General features: G+C 33.0%; 1 protein-coding gene across 1 annotated transcript; it reads right to left on the bottom strand.

Annotated features, from left to right (window-relative positions):
• Positions 1-5,087: 5,087 nt before the first annotated feature.
• LOC120181920 (transcription factor CYCLOIDEA-like) lies at positions 5,088-6,319 on the bottom strand. The gene is made up of 2 exons (XM_039186946.1): positions 5,251-6,319; positions 5,088-5,126 (listed from the first exon to the last, which is right to left on the bottom strand). Exons 1-2 carry the CDS (start codon positions 6,142-6,144, stop codon positions 5,088-5,090), a joined length of 933 nt encoding a protein of 310 aa, XP_039042877.1. The 5' UTR covers positions 6,145-6,319.
• Between the last annotated feature and the right edge of the window lie 7,075 nt (positions 6,320-13,394).

Below are 13,394 nucleotides of genomic sequence, written 5' to 3'. Positions count from 1 at the left end.
CTTTCTCCTCTCTTTTTTCTTATGGTTGGGAGCATGTTTTAGGTGGCTCAACACTTGTCTAGAACCTACCAAGCTACGGGAAACATCTGAGACAACCTAGAACAAAGGGGTTTGTGCTTTTGTTCTGTCCTAAAATGCATGTTGGATTAATTTGTAATTCCAGGGTTGGTAGCAACGACACATATGTATCGTAAATAGGATTATAAATGACACTAGCAAGTGATTGATTTTTGGAAGAACTTAGGTCAAATGGTACAAAATTTACTTACGAGGAGGAATGGTTTTTACTGAACGAAAATTACTAGTTTAGGCCTTGGAATCCTAGGTGAGGTTGAGGGGCTTGGATGCCTTGATGAGGATAGAATTGAGTGGTTGATGAACTTATGAAATAGGTATTAATTATCTTAATATATGAAGGTTTGAGGATCTAATTAGTGATGATAATTTAATATAAATTTGACGGGTTCTTATCTGAATCGATCTTATTAGAGTCAAATTTGAATTAAATAGAATTTTGAGAACAAGATCGAATCAAATTCAAGTCCAAAATTAAAAATATCTTATTTGATATAGTGTAATTTTCTCTCTCTATAGGGATAATTGCTACCAAGAGGTGAAGAGTGTTGAGTCAACATGAAGTGACATAAACAAAGGATAATCGTGGGTAGGATTCAAATGCTATGATGGGTGTGTAGAAAAACTTGGGAAATTTTAGTTAAGACATGCGATGTCTATATGAGTCAGGATAAGATGAGAGAACAACCTTTTGCAAAAGATAGTGGGGATGCATTTATTAGAAATATGAATCAACTTGATGATCCACATGGTAATTGGTTCAAGACAGGACCAAAAACACATGGGTTGCAGATGTTTAAATGACAGTACAAAACTGTTGGAACTCGAAGAGATGATAAGAATGATTGTTGCAAAGGAGTACTCTTGAACTTGACATGTTTCTTTGTCTTAATTCACATCACTAATAAAATAGTTGATTACTTTTAGGTTAATTCACATGTTTAATTCATTAATTCTAAAACTAGTTTTTTAGAATGAGACATGATTTAGTTTTAATGGTTTTAAAATGGCATAATGCTAAAAATATCTCCCACGTTTACTAAAATAGTTATTTTGACCCTTATTATTTTTTAGAGCATTTTAGCACCTAACGTTTCACTTTAAGACAAAAAACTCTCTTTATAAATGAAAACAATTAGTTAACATGCGATCATGGCTCCAAAATATATAAGAACTTTTTTAACCTAAATGAAACGTGAGAGCTAAATATTCAGAAAAAAAGAATATGGGGCAAATTGATTATTCTATCAAATATTAGAGATATTTTTGTCCTAAAATAAAAGTTGGGGGGTCAAAACACTTTAAAAAATTGAATAGGGGGAAAATGACTAATTTGATAAACGTTGGGGGACTAATTTTAGTATTATGCCTTTTAAAAATATTATATGTGTAAAATACAATTAAATCATTAATCTTTATGAGCATAATATTTGTTCAAATATATTTTTTAATTTATTGACAACGCATAGACACCCTAAGACATAACTACTCGACCATTGAGAAAGAACAACACTTATCTTTACCACTTATACAATTTAATAAATTCCACCTATATGTGTAAATTATATAATAATAACCAACACGATTCAATTGTATATCAAGATTCGAGTCTCATAGATGACAAATACGAGTTCTAACAAAATCATACAATATAAAAAAAACAGTAACATAAACAAGAGCTAGTGTCCTTTGATTGGTATGAGGAGTCACTCAACCCTCTGTAATTGTTCTCCACCACTACAATTGTTCCAACCACTCATAATAATCCCTAGCTTCTGCCATACGGATTTAAAGCGCATCTTTTCTTCTTCCATTGATGATGAAACCTCAAAGCTTGTTACATCTCCTTTTAGGGTTTCACAAGAAGTGACCCCCCGATGACTCAGATCTTCAATTTCCATGTTCTAGGTTTTGGGGTCTATCTAGGGTTTGCTGCTGATAACTTGGATCCCCCTCTCTATCTCACACACACACACACACAACACGCAGTATAATTTAGGTTAATTTTGACCACAAATCAAACCTTTAAAACAATGGGATCCCAAAAACTTAGGGTCTTTCCTCTTTGCCTGATCTGTGTTCTAAGCTGAGAGAACTGGGAAACAGCAGTTTTAGGGGTTAGCGGCTTTAGGGTTTTCGCTTCATCTCTGTAAACTAGGGTGGGATTTGGAGGACAGGTCCAAAAGCTTCAATGGAGGGGTTTAACTGCGTATGCTCAAAAGGAGAGGTGGGAAGAAATGAAATTAAAGAAATGATCAAAAGAGTTTGGGGTCAAAGTACTCGTTCTGTTTTCCCTTTTGTGGTTTCAGACAGACACTTATTCACTTCATATGGGTAGATCCAGCACTCAAATCTTATGAGATTTGTGCAATGTCCTGACTCCCACTGTTACCGTTGGGGATGCAATATTGCAATGCCTAATCTCACCGTTCATCCCGTTTAGTTCAAGACGGAAGATTGTTAAGTAGGGTGATTAAAATATGATCGAGAGATTAAGAGTACTTGGGGTTTAGATATTTATAGTTCGAGTCTCTTGTCTCGAGATGTCATAGGACAGACATGGATTTATCTATTGTGTTAGCCAATACAGGATATAATAAGATCTCTTTGTATTTGTAGGAAAGCCCTATTTCTTTTCATTACTTTGTTGGACAAATGACTTGAGAGTAAATATACATTGTCATTTGAATTTTTTGTGTTTGAAAATCTCCTGATAATCATATTAAACCTCGCTTACATTTTAAATTGAACTAAGCCATATTTTAAATGAGTCAATATCAATTGTTTATATTAATTTTAAAAACTAAAACATAATATATATATATATATATGATTTTTCTATTTGTTCTTTTTGTAGGTTCATTTGTCTTCCACGTGTTTTACCTTTACTTCCTTTAGGAGCCTATCCCATGGAATGGGTAACATTTGTTGTAGCATATCAATGATGAGGTGAGTTCTAGTTTCAACATATGATCAATTAAGTGCAAGAATGACCAATATCATGGGGCTCTATTGCTTTTCTATATCTTGTATTTCTTTGGAAAACAACTCTTATACTACTCTCGGAATTTACTATCTAAATAAGAACAAACACCATATTTTACATTAAGAGTGTAAGAAAGCTATTTAAAAATATAAAACTTTAGAGAATATTGTGAAATTAGATCATCAATAAAAATATAAATAAATACGTAAACTATATAAAAATTTAAAATTTTTAGATAATATTATCATAACTAGACATGTTTTTCAATATTCACAAAAAACCAATGGCCCATCGACAAAAAAGGTTATTGAATATTCACCAAATTCCATTAGACATGGAAGCATCAAGCGTGCAAACTATTGAAGATGCTGGCCAGTGGGCATAATGCTTCGTTGGAAACTTTAGGCATTAAACTTATATGAGAAGGTAGACCAATTAAATTGGATTTTTTTTACATTATTGAATTAGTTGCTTTTAAATCAATTGATTTTTATATCCAATTGTATTTTCATAATTTTAAAAAAAAATCTTTTTTTATATTATATTTAAGTATTTTTTATAATTTTTATTAATGATTTAATTTTATATATCCTAAAATTTTAAAAGTTCACATTCCTTAAAATTTTAATGTAGTATTTTTAAAAATTCACACTATTAATATAAAAATCTACATCCTCCGTAGTACGTAAGAACAAATATTTGGGAAAGTATTAGTATTAGAGCTTTTAATTTCCCATCAATTGTCAAGTGATTGCTTTTGTCACCAAAAAATGAAATTATTCTGTTATGATGTTTTCATTTTCCATTAATAACGATGACATCTCTGGCTTTGTGTTACTTTAGACTTCTTTTTATTGTTATTAACGCCCTAACCTAGTTTAGTACTGTCCAAAAAAAATTAATCTATTGCTATTTAAAAAATAGGTTTATTTCAAAATAATAATAATTTTTAATATAATAATTATCTTTAATTTAATCAGATTTCATATTCAATACATGGACAATGTAATCCTATAATTGTTAGTCAATTGATTAAAAATAAATCTATATACTTTAATATTTAATTACATCTTATCATAGCATTCACAAAATCATATTAGATAATATATCAAATGTAAACATACCTATTAGCGTGTGCTTATGTCACACCTTAGAGAGACGAAAGACATTAATTATACATCATAATTTTTGTTTGAAATTTCAAAAATGATAAGATTATATATTCTATTAAATATATCTTTTAATAAGAAAATAATAATTTCGTGATATTTAGATAATGTAGCATACCTCTTAGTATGTGTGTTCATATCCAGGAATGGTTTTGAGTTGTAAAAAGAAAAACATGGTTAAATATTTGCACAACCTAATTGGCTACTACTTCCTATAGGAAAAGTTCATCTAATGCCTAAGTGGTTTCCAAACCATCGAAGGGTTTACACAACCTATGCCAAGTATTGTCACTGAATCAGTATCTTGTTGACATGTAAATTCTATCATAAATGAAAAATATCCATAATTTGTACTCTCTCTCTATATATATATGTCTTGCTTGTGCACATTTTAAGGTATATATCTAGTAGTGTGAAATACTAGGAGAACAAAATGATTGGTATGTTGAAACATGTCTTCTTATGTTCCTTTACACATTGAAAAACATGGTTTGAAAGTGGAATAATGTTACTTGGAAGAGATGACATGATTTGAAAGTGGTATATATCCAATAAGATCATACCAACATTAATATATCGGACTCTTTGATTCGGTTGTTCTAATTAAGGTTATACGATGAAAGCTAAGATAAGGGAAAAGCATAATATCATTAACAATTAAAAGATCAGTCCACAACAAAATCCGAAATATGTTACAGAGGGGGGAAATGAAATGAAATGAAAAGCTTGTTCATAGTTCATACCATATTACATACCATACAGAAAGTAAGCAATTAACAGTGCATGATGCCTCTAAAATTTATCCATATGCCCTCTAGTGAACCACGTTTTCATAGATTGCTATTGTTGTAGGTCTCCTATGATTTGCCGAAAGACAGAAAGCCTGTGACCTGATGCTGCAAACAAACAAATACATGTGTGTGTATATATATATATGTGTGTGTGTTCATCATACGTGAAGGTGGTTTTTTCATTGTTATAATTAGGTAAAATCAAGAAACTTTTGCTGAAGAGACTTACCACTTGGTTAATTCCAGAGTTTTGCAGACAATTGAGAATCGAATTCGGGCTCCATTTATTAAGAACTGCCGAAGATTCATCAATCATATTGTCATGATTAATCCTTAAGTGCTCGATGCCTCGAGAGCCGAGTTCTTCAACCTGTTGAAGATTACCAGATTCTTCAGCAGTGCTCTCAAAGGAACCCCATGGCGTTTGAGTCAAAATCTTCTTTGCTTTTGTTCTCTCCTTTGCCCTCGCCCTGGCCTTGTCCCTTAAATCTCTCGCGAGTGGATTGAAAGTGGTTTTAGCTTGATGTTTGATATTTTTCTCTATCGCTTTAGGTTCCGCTGCGGATAACACTTCACCCTCCGATGTCGAGGAAGGGCTCTTTGCTGCGGCGGATGCAAAGCCGCCGCCGTTGGCATGGGTTCTCGCTAGCCTCTTGATTTCTTGCCTCGCCTGTATGAGCAACCACTCGACGGTTCTACTAGCCTTGTCGTAGCCCAACATGTCCTGCAGACCGAAGAACTCCCGAGCAACGTCAAGCGAGAGCCTCATTCTCCGGTCTCTCGGCCCGTTCGCCGTGTTAATCTTGCTGTGTAGGTATCTCTTGGAACTCGACGATCTCTTCCCAGGTGTCTTCTTCCCTACTTCGCTTGCATCGTTGCTCTTCTTGCTGGAATCAGGCACGTTAGTGATGGTGTCGGCCGAGACAGAATCAGCCGCCAACAAGGTGTGGTTATGAAGTAATAGATCACGGTCTTGTTGGAGAAAAACATCATAGTCTTGCAGTGCTTCTAGCTCACATTGGTTGTTATAAGGAGAGGGGAAATTGAAGAAGGAAAGTGATGGATCTGCAGCGAAATGTGCCATTGGGTCACTGCTGCAGCCATTGCCGTTTGAAGGAAACATTTTTCAAGAGATTTTTTGCAACCGGAAACAATCAAACAACCCTACCCTAAGGAGCTAGCTAGATGGTTGTAGCAAACTTGAGAATGACACATGAATCATAATGCAACATTTTTATCTCTAAAAAAAGCAATATAATCATGGTGTTTCCGTTGAACAGCTTCCATGATCTGCAAGCGAAAACTCTGTGTTGTTGCTTGCTTTGATACTTAACTAGCTAGCATTCAAAAAAGGCAAAGCAAGGACGACTACAGCCTGGGAAAGACAGCAGAGATGATGAACACTGTGCTATGTCACTGTCGTAAGAGAGAGAGGAAACCAGGGAATTGAATAACACTTGTGGGGAGATATACCCCTAAGAACCGATACCACACATAATAAAACCATCTTTTATTATTAGGTTTAATTCTAAATTCCATCCCTCTACTTTTACGAAAGACATGAAGTCGATCCTTATACTTTACTAAAACTAAGACTTTTGTCAATGGAGTAATGTTTCTAAACCCTTTTACGGGTTTCGAAATGCAATACCAAACATACTTTAGAATTCATAAAAAAATTCTGAAAGTGGTAGCTAAAAAGCTTGTCTATTTGCTTTAATTTGTCAAGAATTTGATCCTCAAACTTTACAGAAATTAAAATATTAGTCTAATTGTTCGTAAACACAAACTTTAATTATTAATTTTAGGATATAATCCACTTACATATCATAAAACTGATTAGTTTTACATGAAAATATAGTTATTAGATGAATCTAAATGAATGAATGAGATTAAACTTTGTATATTAGTAGTATCAATTTTTCCTTTCCAATTGCTACATAAAAAAAGAAAAAAGAAATCATTCATCCATTGATTATCTTTTTATGTAAAATTAATCAAATTTATATACCGTAAGTGAATTCTACCTCATTAACTTTGATTAATATGTTGCATATTAATTGTTGAAGTTGACGGACCAAAATATGCAATTCCGGTTTATGTGTTTACAAACGAATAGACTAACATCTCAGACTTTGTAAAATGGGATACCAGATTCTCATAAATTAAAGGGAGTATCTTATCATCATTTAGAAACTAAAGGGGTAAAATTTTTAATTAGACCTTCATTATCATCTTCATAAGATGTTAATCCAATTGTACATGTGTAGACACTAATTTTTCATTTTCATTTTATTATTATTATTATTAATAATATTATTATTATTATTTATAATTACAAGCCCAAGATCCTGAGGCCCGTTTTACACAACCAGAACCGGCCCAAACCAGATGGAAACCTAAACCCATTAAGGGTTTTTGCTAGGGTTTCTAACCCTAGCGTCGCCGCCACCGCCTCAAGCTTCCAGCCGCCTCTGCCACACCACTGCCGACGCTCCCACTGCCAGGTGACCCAACCCGCTGCAGCCACGACATCACCGCCTCTAAGAAGCTTCCAGAAAGCACAGATGACCACCCACGTCGAGACCCTACTGTGAGTCACCACTAGAGGTTCAGTGACTCACCGAGGGCCATTCTTATAACCGGTCCGTGGCAAGGTTCGTGGTGGTTATAAAAGCCACCGATCCTGCGAAAGAAAAAGGCACGAACATCAATGACGAACACCAACAGCAAGCAACAAAACCAAAGAAAAGAAAAAGGAGAGAAGAAGAAGAACTTACCTTGCCAGAGAACCCCAAATGTCATCAGAGAACTGAAAATACTGAAGGTATTTTCTTAGATCTAGGAAATTACAGGGATTTTTAGGGGAAATGGAGGCCATATTCGGCCTTAGGGTTAAAAGAGGGAAATTCGGTGTCATTTTCCAGAGTTCTGGCCATCGTGAATGGTGCCCGGCGGTGGCGATCGGCGTCGGAACTTGACCGCCGGCTGGTGGCCAGCCAACCTCCGGTGGGAGGTTTCTAGAGAGAGGAGAGAGAGAATTTGAAATTCTCTCTCCTAGAGAGAAAATGAAAAAAAATGAAAAATTTGGTCCAAGAGGATCGATTAATGGGTATTTATACCCCTCCCCGAAAGACGTCGTTTTGGGGAGGGGTATATGTGTAATTTTCTAATGGGAAAACCCTTTCCGCAGTCATTCAAGTTTTATAATTTTACGTTTTAGTAACTGGAATTACATTTCTGAGCATATTAATATTGTCTTCGAATTTTATTTTATTCTATTTTATTCCTTACCTGTATATTTATATGTTTAAGGTAAAATATCATGATTAGTCCTTTTAATTTTATTTGTTTTTATTTTAATCCCGAATAATTAATTATGGATAAATTACACTGTTAGCATTAGAATTTTATAATAATTTGAATTAGGACTTTTAGGTTTTATATTTTATATTTTAGTTACTAATTTTTTAATTCTTTTCATTTTTGACCATGAATTTTAATATTTTATATTTTAATCCTATTATTTTAATTTTATGTTTTTTAGTCACTATTTAATTGCAATGTAATTTATTATCATTTCAATTTCAATATAATACTTTGATTATTATTTTTATTTTATTCTAGTCATATTAATATATATATATATATATATATATATATATATATATATTAATAAGTATTATTTAATTAGTTCCACCAATTAATTAAATAATACTTATTTATATATATATATATATATATATATATATATTAATAAGTATTATTTAATTAATTTCACCAATTAATTAAATAATAATATTTATTTATTTTTAATATCAAAGAAAAGGGCAGTCTTAATATAACTAGATGTCATATTCTGGTATTTTAAAAATAAATAAATATCCTACTTATAAAAATAAAAAATACATATTGTTTTATTTAAATTAATTTCTTAGGAAAAATTATTATTGTTAATCTTTATTTATTTTTCAAATATTAAGAAAGGGAAATCTTAAAGCAACTAGATGTCATTTTCTGATGTTTTAAATAAATAAATATTTTATTTATAATTTATAAAAATTATTTAATATTTTTTCTTCCTTAGAATTATCCGATTAAAATACGAAATAATAGGATTATAAATTAAATTTATATTTGAATTCTTAAATTCTAATATTATAGACAATTTATAATCGACAATGACCAATTTTGGTCGTTGTGGGGTGCTAATCCTTCCCCAAACGTAACCGACCAAAAATCCCTTTTTATTATTAAAAAGAATGAATTTTTGGTTAAACGTAGATCAGTTTATCTTTTAACCGATGTTTTCTTAAAAACTCTTTTAAAAGATGATTTTTAGGTATTCGACCTACCTTACTAAAAAAAGGTCGATGCCGACTCCCAAAACATTTCATAAAAACCATTTATTTATCCACATTATTTTTCCCGCCAAAGTAAAATTTCCTGCCCGGGCTAAAACTGGTTACGACAGCTTGGCGACTCCGCTGGGGACCCTGGTTAACCTAAGTCGATTATATATATTGTCTCTATAATTAGAAATTAAGAATTCAATTTTATTTAATTTATGATTCTTTTTATTTCTTTCAAATTATTTTATACCCTTGTATATTTATTTGTATTTAATTGCTTTTTAGATATTAATTTTTGTGTGAAAATTTCTCCTCACACACAACACTTGCATTGCATAACATAAGCTTTATAATTGAGCTTTTCCCTTTTAAGTGGGAGTGAAAGCGACGTCTTCGTGAGAATTTATTCTCCGTGTCAGACCTAGCAAGTAACTTTTGGGGTTCATATGCTCTATGTCTTCGTGAGAATTTATTCTCCGTGTCAGGCATAGAGAAATGTGTCCCCTCGAATTGAACTCGATCTGCTTTAAGTCTGTAATGGACCAGGATTGAGGGTTCGACAGCCCAATGGGACACCAACAATGACAATTCGAGTACCTTTACTCATAGAACTGAAACTCTGCATATAGTAAACCCTAGAAACTCTCCCGATATGAAACCATGCCGAAATGTTGTCCAAAATAGGTGTACACAAAGGAGAAATAAGCTCTAGCTTTTGTCTTTTAAATTTATTTATTTTTCTGAATAAATGCATACGAACTAGTAATCATGCGGTTAGGTTAATTTTCCAAACAAAGCATGAAACTAGAAAACATGAGGTTAGGATTTATACCATGATAGATAGAATATTTTCTTTCCATTAATTGGTGTTAACCTTTTTATTTTTTTCCTATTTTATTTTTTACATTGCTTTAATTTGTTTATATTGATTTCTTTTGTCTGCATTGCATGATCATGGCATAACCAAAAGGTGTTGATTTAAAAGACTGTTCATTAAATTGGAAAGTTTTCATAAATGGACAAAAAGTTTTATGATCAAGCAAAATATGACGCAGCCAAGGAATGACATCCTGAGGGAACTCTGAAGATAGAGGAGAGCTATACACCCAAAGATCGTATGCCCATTGAAGAGCAAAAGGATATACGAGAAATAAGAGAGCAGATGTCCAAGATGATGGTTAGAATATATGTTTTGGCCAAAGGAAAAGAGATTCCTGCACAAAAAGAGGGAGATCTCAATGAATATAACCTTGCAATTTCATATATGCAAGGAACTTCATATCTTAACCAATTTAAGAAATTATAGACAGTCATCATTCGTATTAACAAATTGTCTGGAGATACCAAATAAATGGTGACAACTTTAAAAGCTCCCAGAAATGAGAGGAAATCATACAATCTGAAATCATCGAAGTTTAATTTGCTCCCGACGTCTAAAACTCAGGTTCAATCCAAGACAAAAGGTGGTTCTTATTTTGATGTTATCCCTATATCATATGAGGAGTTGTACGAGAAGCTACTTGAAGCAGAAGAAGTAGCTCTGCATTATATGAAGCCGTTTCAACCTCCGTATCCGAATTGGTATGACATCAACGCTTATTGTGAATATCATGCCGGAGCTCAAGGACATACCATTGAGAATTGCCTTGCCTTAAAATATCGAGTCCAATGTCTTTTGGATCATGGAATCTTAGAGTTTAGGATAAATGATCAACCTAGTTTGTTAACTGAAGGTTCGGCTAGATTAATACAAAAGTGGTCAATGGTAAGAGCATCAGTAGGGACACCCATAAAGAAGAAGATTTGCTGAGGTCTGAGGCTCAAATACGTCATTTAAAGATTGAAAACGATAAATTGAGCACCAAAATGAAAACCATACATTAATATTTCCAGAAGGTCAGTCAAGACTTTCAAAACGCTGGCTTTGGAAACACCCCAGAAGAGTGGATAACAGGGGTCACTAAATTGAAAAAGAACTGCAACATAAATGAAAGACGGGCCAAGAAGTTTTCTCATGATTTACGAGTTGCAGAAGAAAGACGCAATACATCTGTCAGTGAATTGAAAAGATGTCAAGCTAAAAATCAAATGTTGAATAGTTCTATGACCAACATGGAAGCATCATATCATATTCATCAGCTTGAGATCGATGCTGAATCAAAAGCCACTATGACCAAGAACAAGACATTGAAAAAATGTTTAGATGATTATGGAGATATTGTACGAGAACTTCTTAAAGATAATGATTCTCTCACAAGAAAAAATGAACAACATTGTTTACAACTCCGAGATTTGACACAGAAGATGAAGGAAAAAGAGAATATCATGAAGGAAGGTGTTGTTCAAGCAAATAATGTGGCTCATAAGCTAGTGGACTTAGCTGGCTTTGCAAGACAATTAAGGCAGGTTGATAACTCCACACCTGAACATGAGTGGAAGTTAATTAGGCTTTTAAGAGAAATAGAGAAATTAGGAGTGAAAGCTATCCCCTACATGTAAAAGTTTGGTTTGATGCACCGAAACTTTTGTGTTCAATGAAATCTGTTCTAAGATGATCACTCTTGATTAACACCTTTTGTTGCATTTGCATTTTGCATTCGTATTTTTTCATTATATTTGCACTTTTTATATTTGCATTTGCATTTTTATATTTTCATTTACATTTTCATTTTATATTTTCATCTTTGCATTGCACAGTTTGCATTCTTATTTTTGCATTTTTGCATTTTTGCATTTACATCGCATTTTTATTTATTTAAGTATTGTTATATACATTAATTATAAAAACATGTAAATAATTCCTGAGAGGTTTTTGTAATAGTAAAACCAAGATCATTCATTCATATTATTGTACCATCATCATGAAAACAATGGAGCAATCTTATGAAAGACTACAAGATCAGTGGCCAGAACAATTGACAGAGTTACCTCAGGATACAAGGAAAGAAGCATCACAAGATGGATCAAATCAAATTACTCAGGGGATGACATCTGATAAAGAAGATATAACTGCTAAAGAGCAACAATGCTATCAGATTGAAGAGTTAAGAATGATAACATACCCTGGGGCATTCCACTCGAACTTAAAGAATAGCCTCATTTCACAATATGAGGAGAGATTCAAGAAGGTGGATGAAACAATCATAAATATGAAAAGTGTTAGTGCCCACCACAAATAATTAGAAGCAAGAGAGCTCAGCTTGGTTCTAGACTTGGTTATTCCCCATGAATTCAAAATGCTTGATTTTGAGAAATATGATGGCACCAATTTTCCCCTAATCCACTTGAGAATGTTTTGCAGAAAAATGGAAGGATATTTAAATTCTGATGATTTGTTAATTCACTCTTTCCATGATAGCCTCATTGGACCAGCAGTAGTATGGTACAATCATTTGAACCAAGAACAAATCAAGAGATGAGTTGATTTAGATGATGTATTTTTTGGACAATATCAGTATGTTAAAGGTTTAGCTCCAACACGTATGAATCTTCAAGGAGTAAAAATGAAAGCCAATGAAGGGTTTCAAGAGTATGCCTTAAGATGGAGATTTGCAACACAAGTTCAACCTCCAATGTTAGAAGAAAAGATATCACATATATTTCGTGATTCCCTTCCCGCTCATTTCTTTGAGTTAATGTTGGCAAATACGACGAAGGAATTCGAGAATCTTATGACAAATGGAGAATTAATTGAAAGCATAAACATCAAAGGAAACTCAAAAGTCACATCCAAGAGCCTGACAAATCAAAAAGTGAAAACTGATGATGTGAATGAATTTCACATCCAGAGTCCCCGCAATTGTAAAATAAAAAGAGCAAGTAGTTGTTCGGATCGACCAAAGAAAGTCATGCGATCAAGAAATACTTTGGAGGTGTTCCAAACTTCCATTTCAGACTTGTACCCTCATTTGGTTAAAGGTTAATACATTACAACAAGATCGGTGAAAGTGTCACCAAAACCTTATGCCCATTGCTATGATCAAAATAGATTCTGTAATTTTCACTTAGGATTAAAGGGGCA

Source organism: Hibiscus syriacus, unplaced genomic scaffold (assembly GCF_006381635.1).
Source record: "Hibiscus syriacus cultivar Baekdansim isolate YM2019G1 unplaced genomic scaffold, ASM638163v2 tig00112609_pilon, whole genome shotgun sequence".
In the NCBI taxonomy this organism is placed as follows: domain Eukaryota; kingdom Viridiplantae; phylum Streptophyta; class Magnoliopsida; order Malvales; family Malvaceae; genus Hibiscus; species Hibiscus syriacus.
This window is presented reverse-complemented; position numbering and strand designations above follow the sequence as displayed.

Bases quoted from the DNA above. Each gene is read 5' to 3' on its own strand.
- LOC120181920 (XM_039186946.1), bottom strand. From the start codon at position 6,144: ATGTTTCCTTCAAACGGCAATGGCTGCAGCAGTGACCCAATGGCACAT. The intron at 5,127-5,250 runs GTAAGTCTCTTC...GTTTGTTTGCAG, and splicing joins ACTCTGGAATTAACCAAGTG to CATCAGGTCACAGGCTTTCT.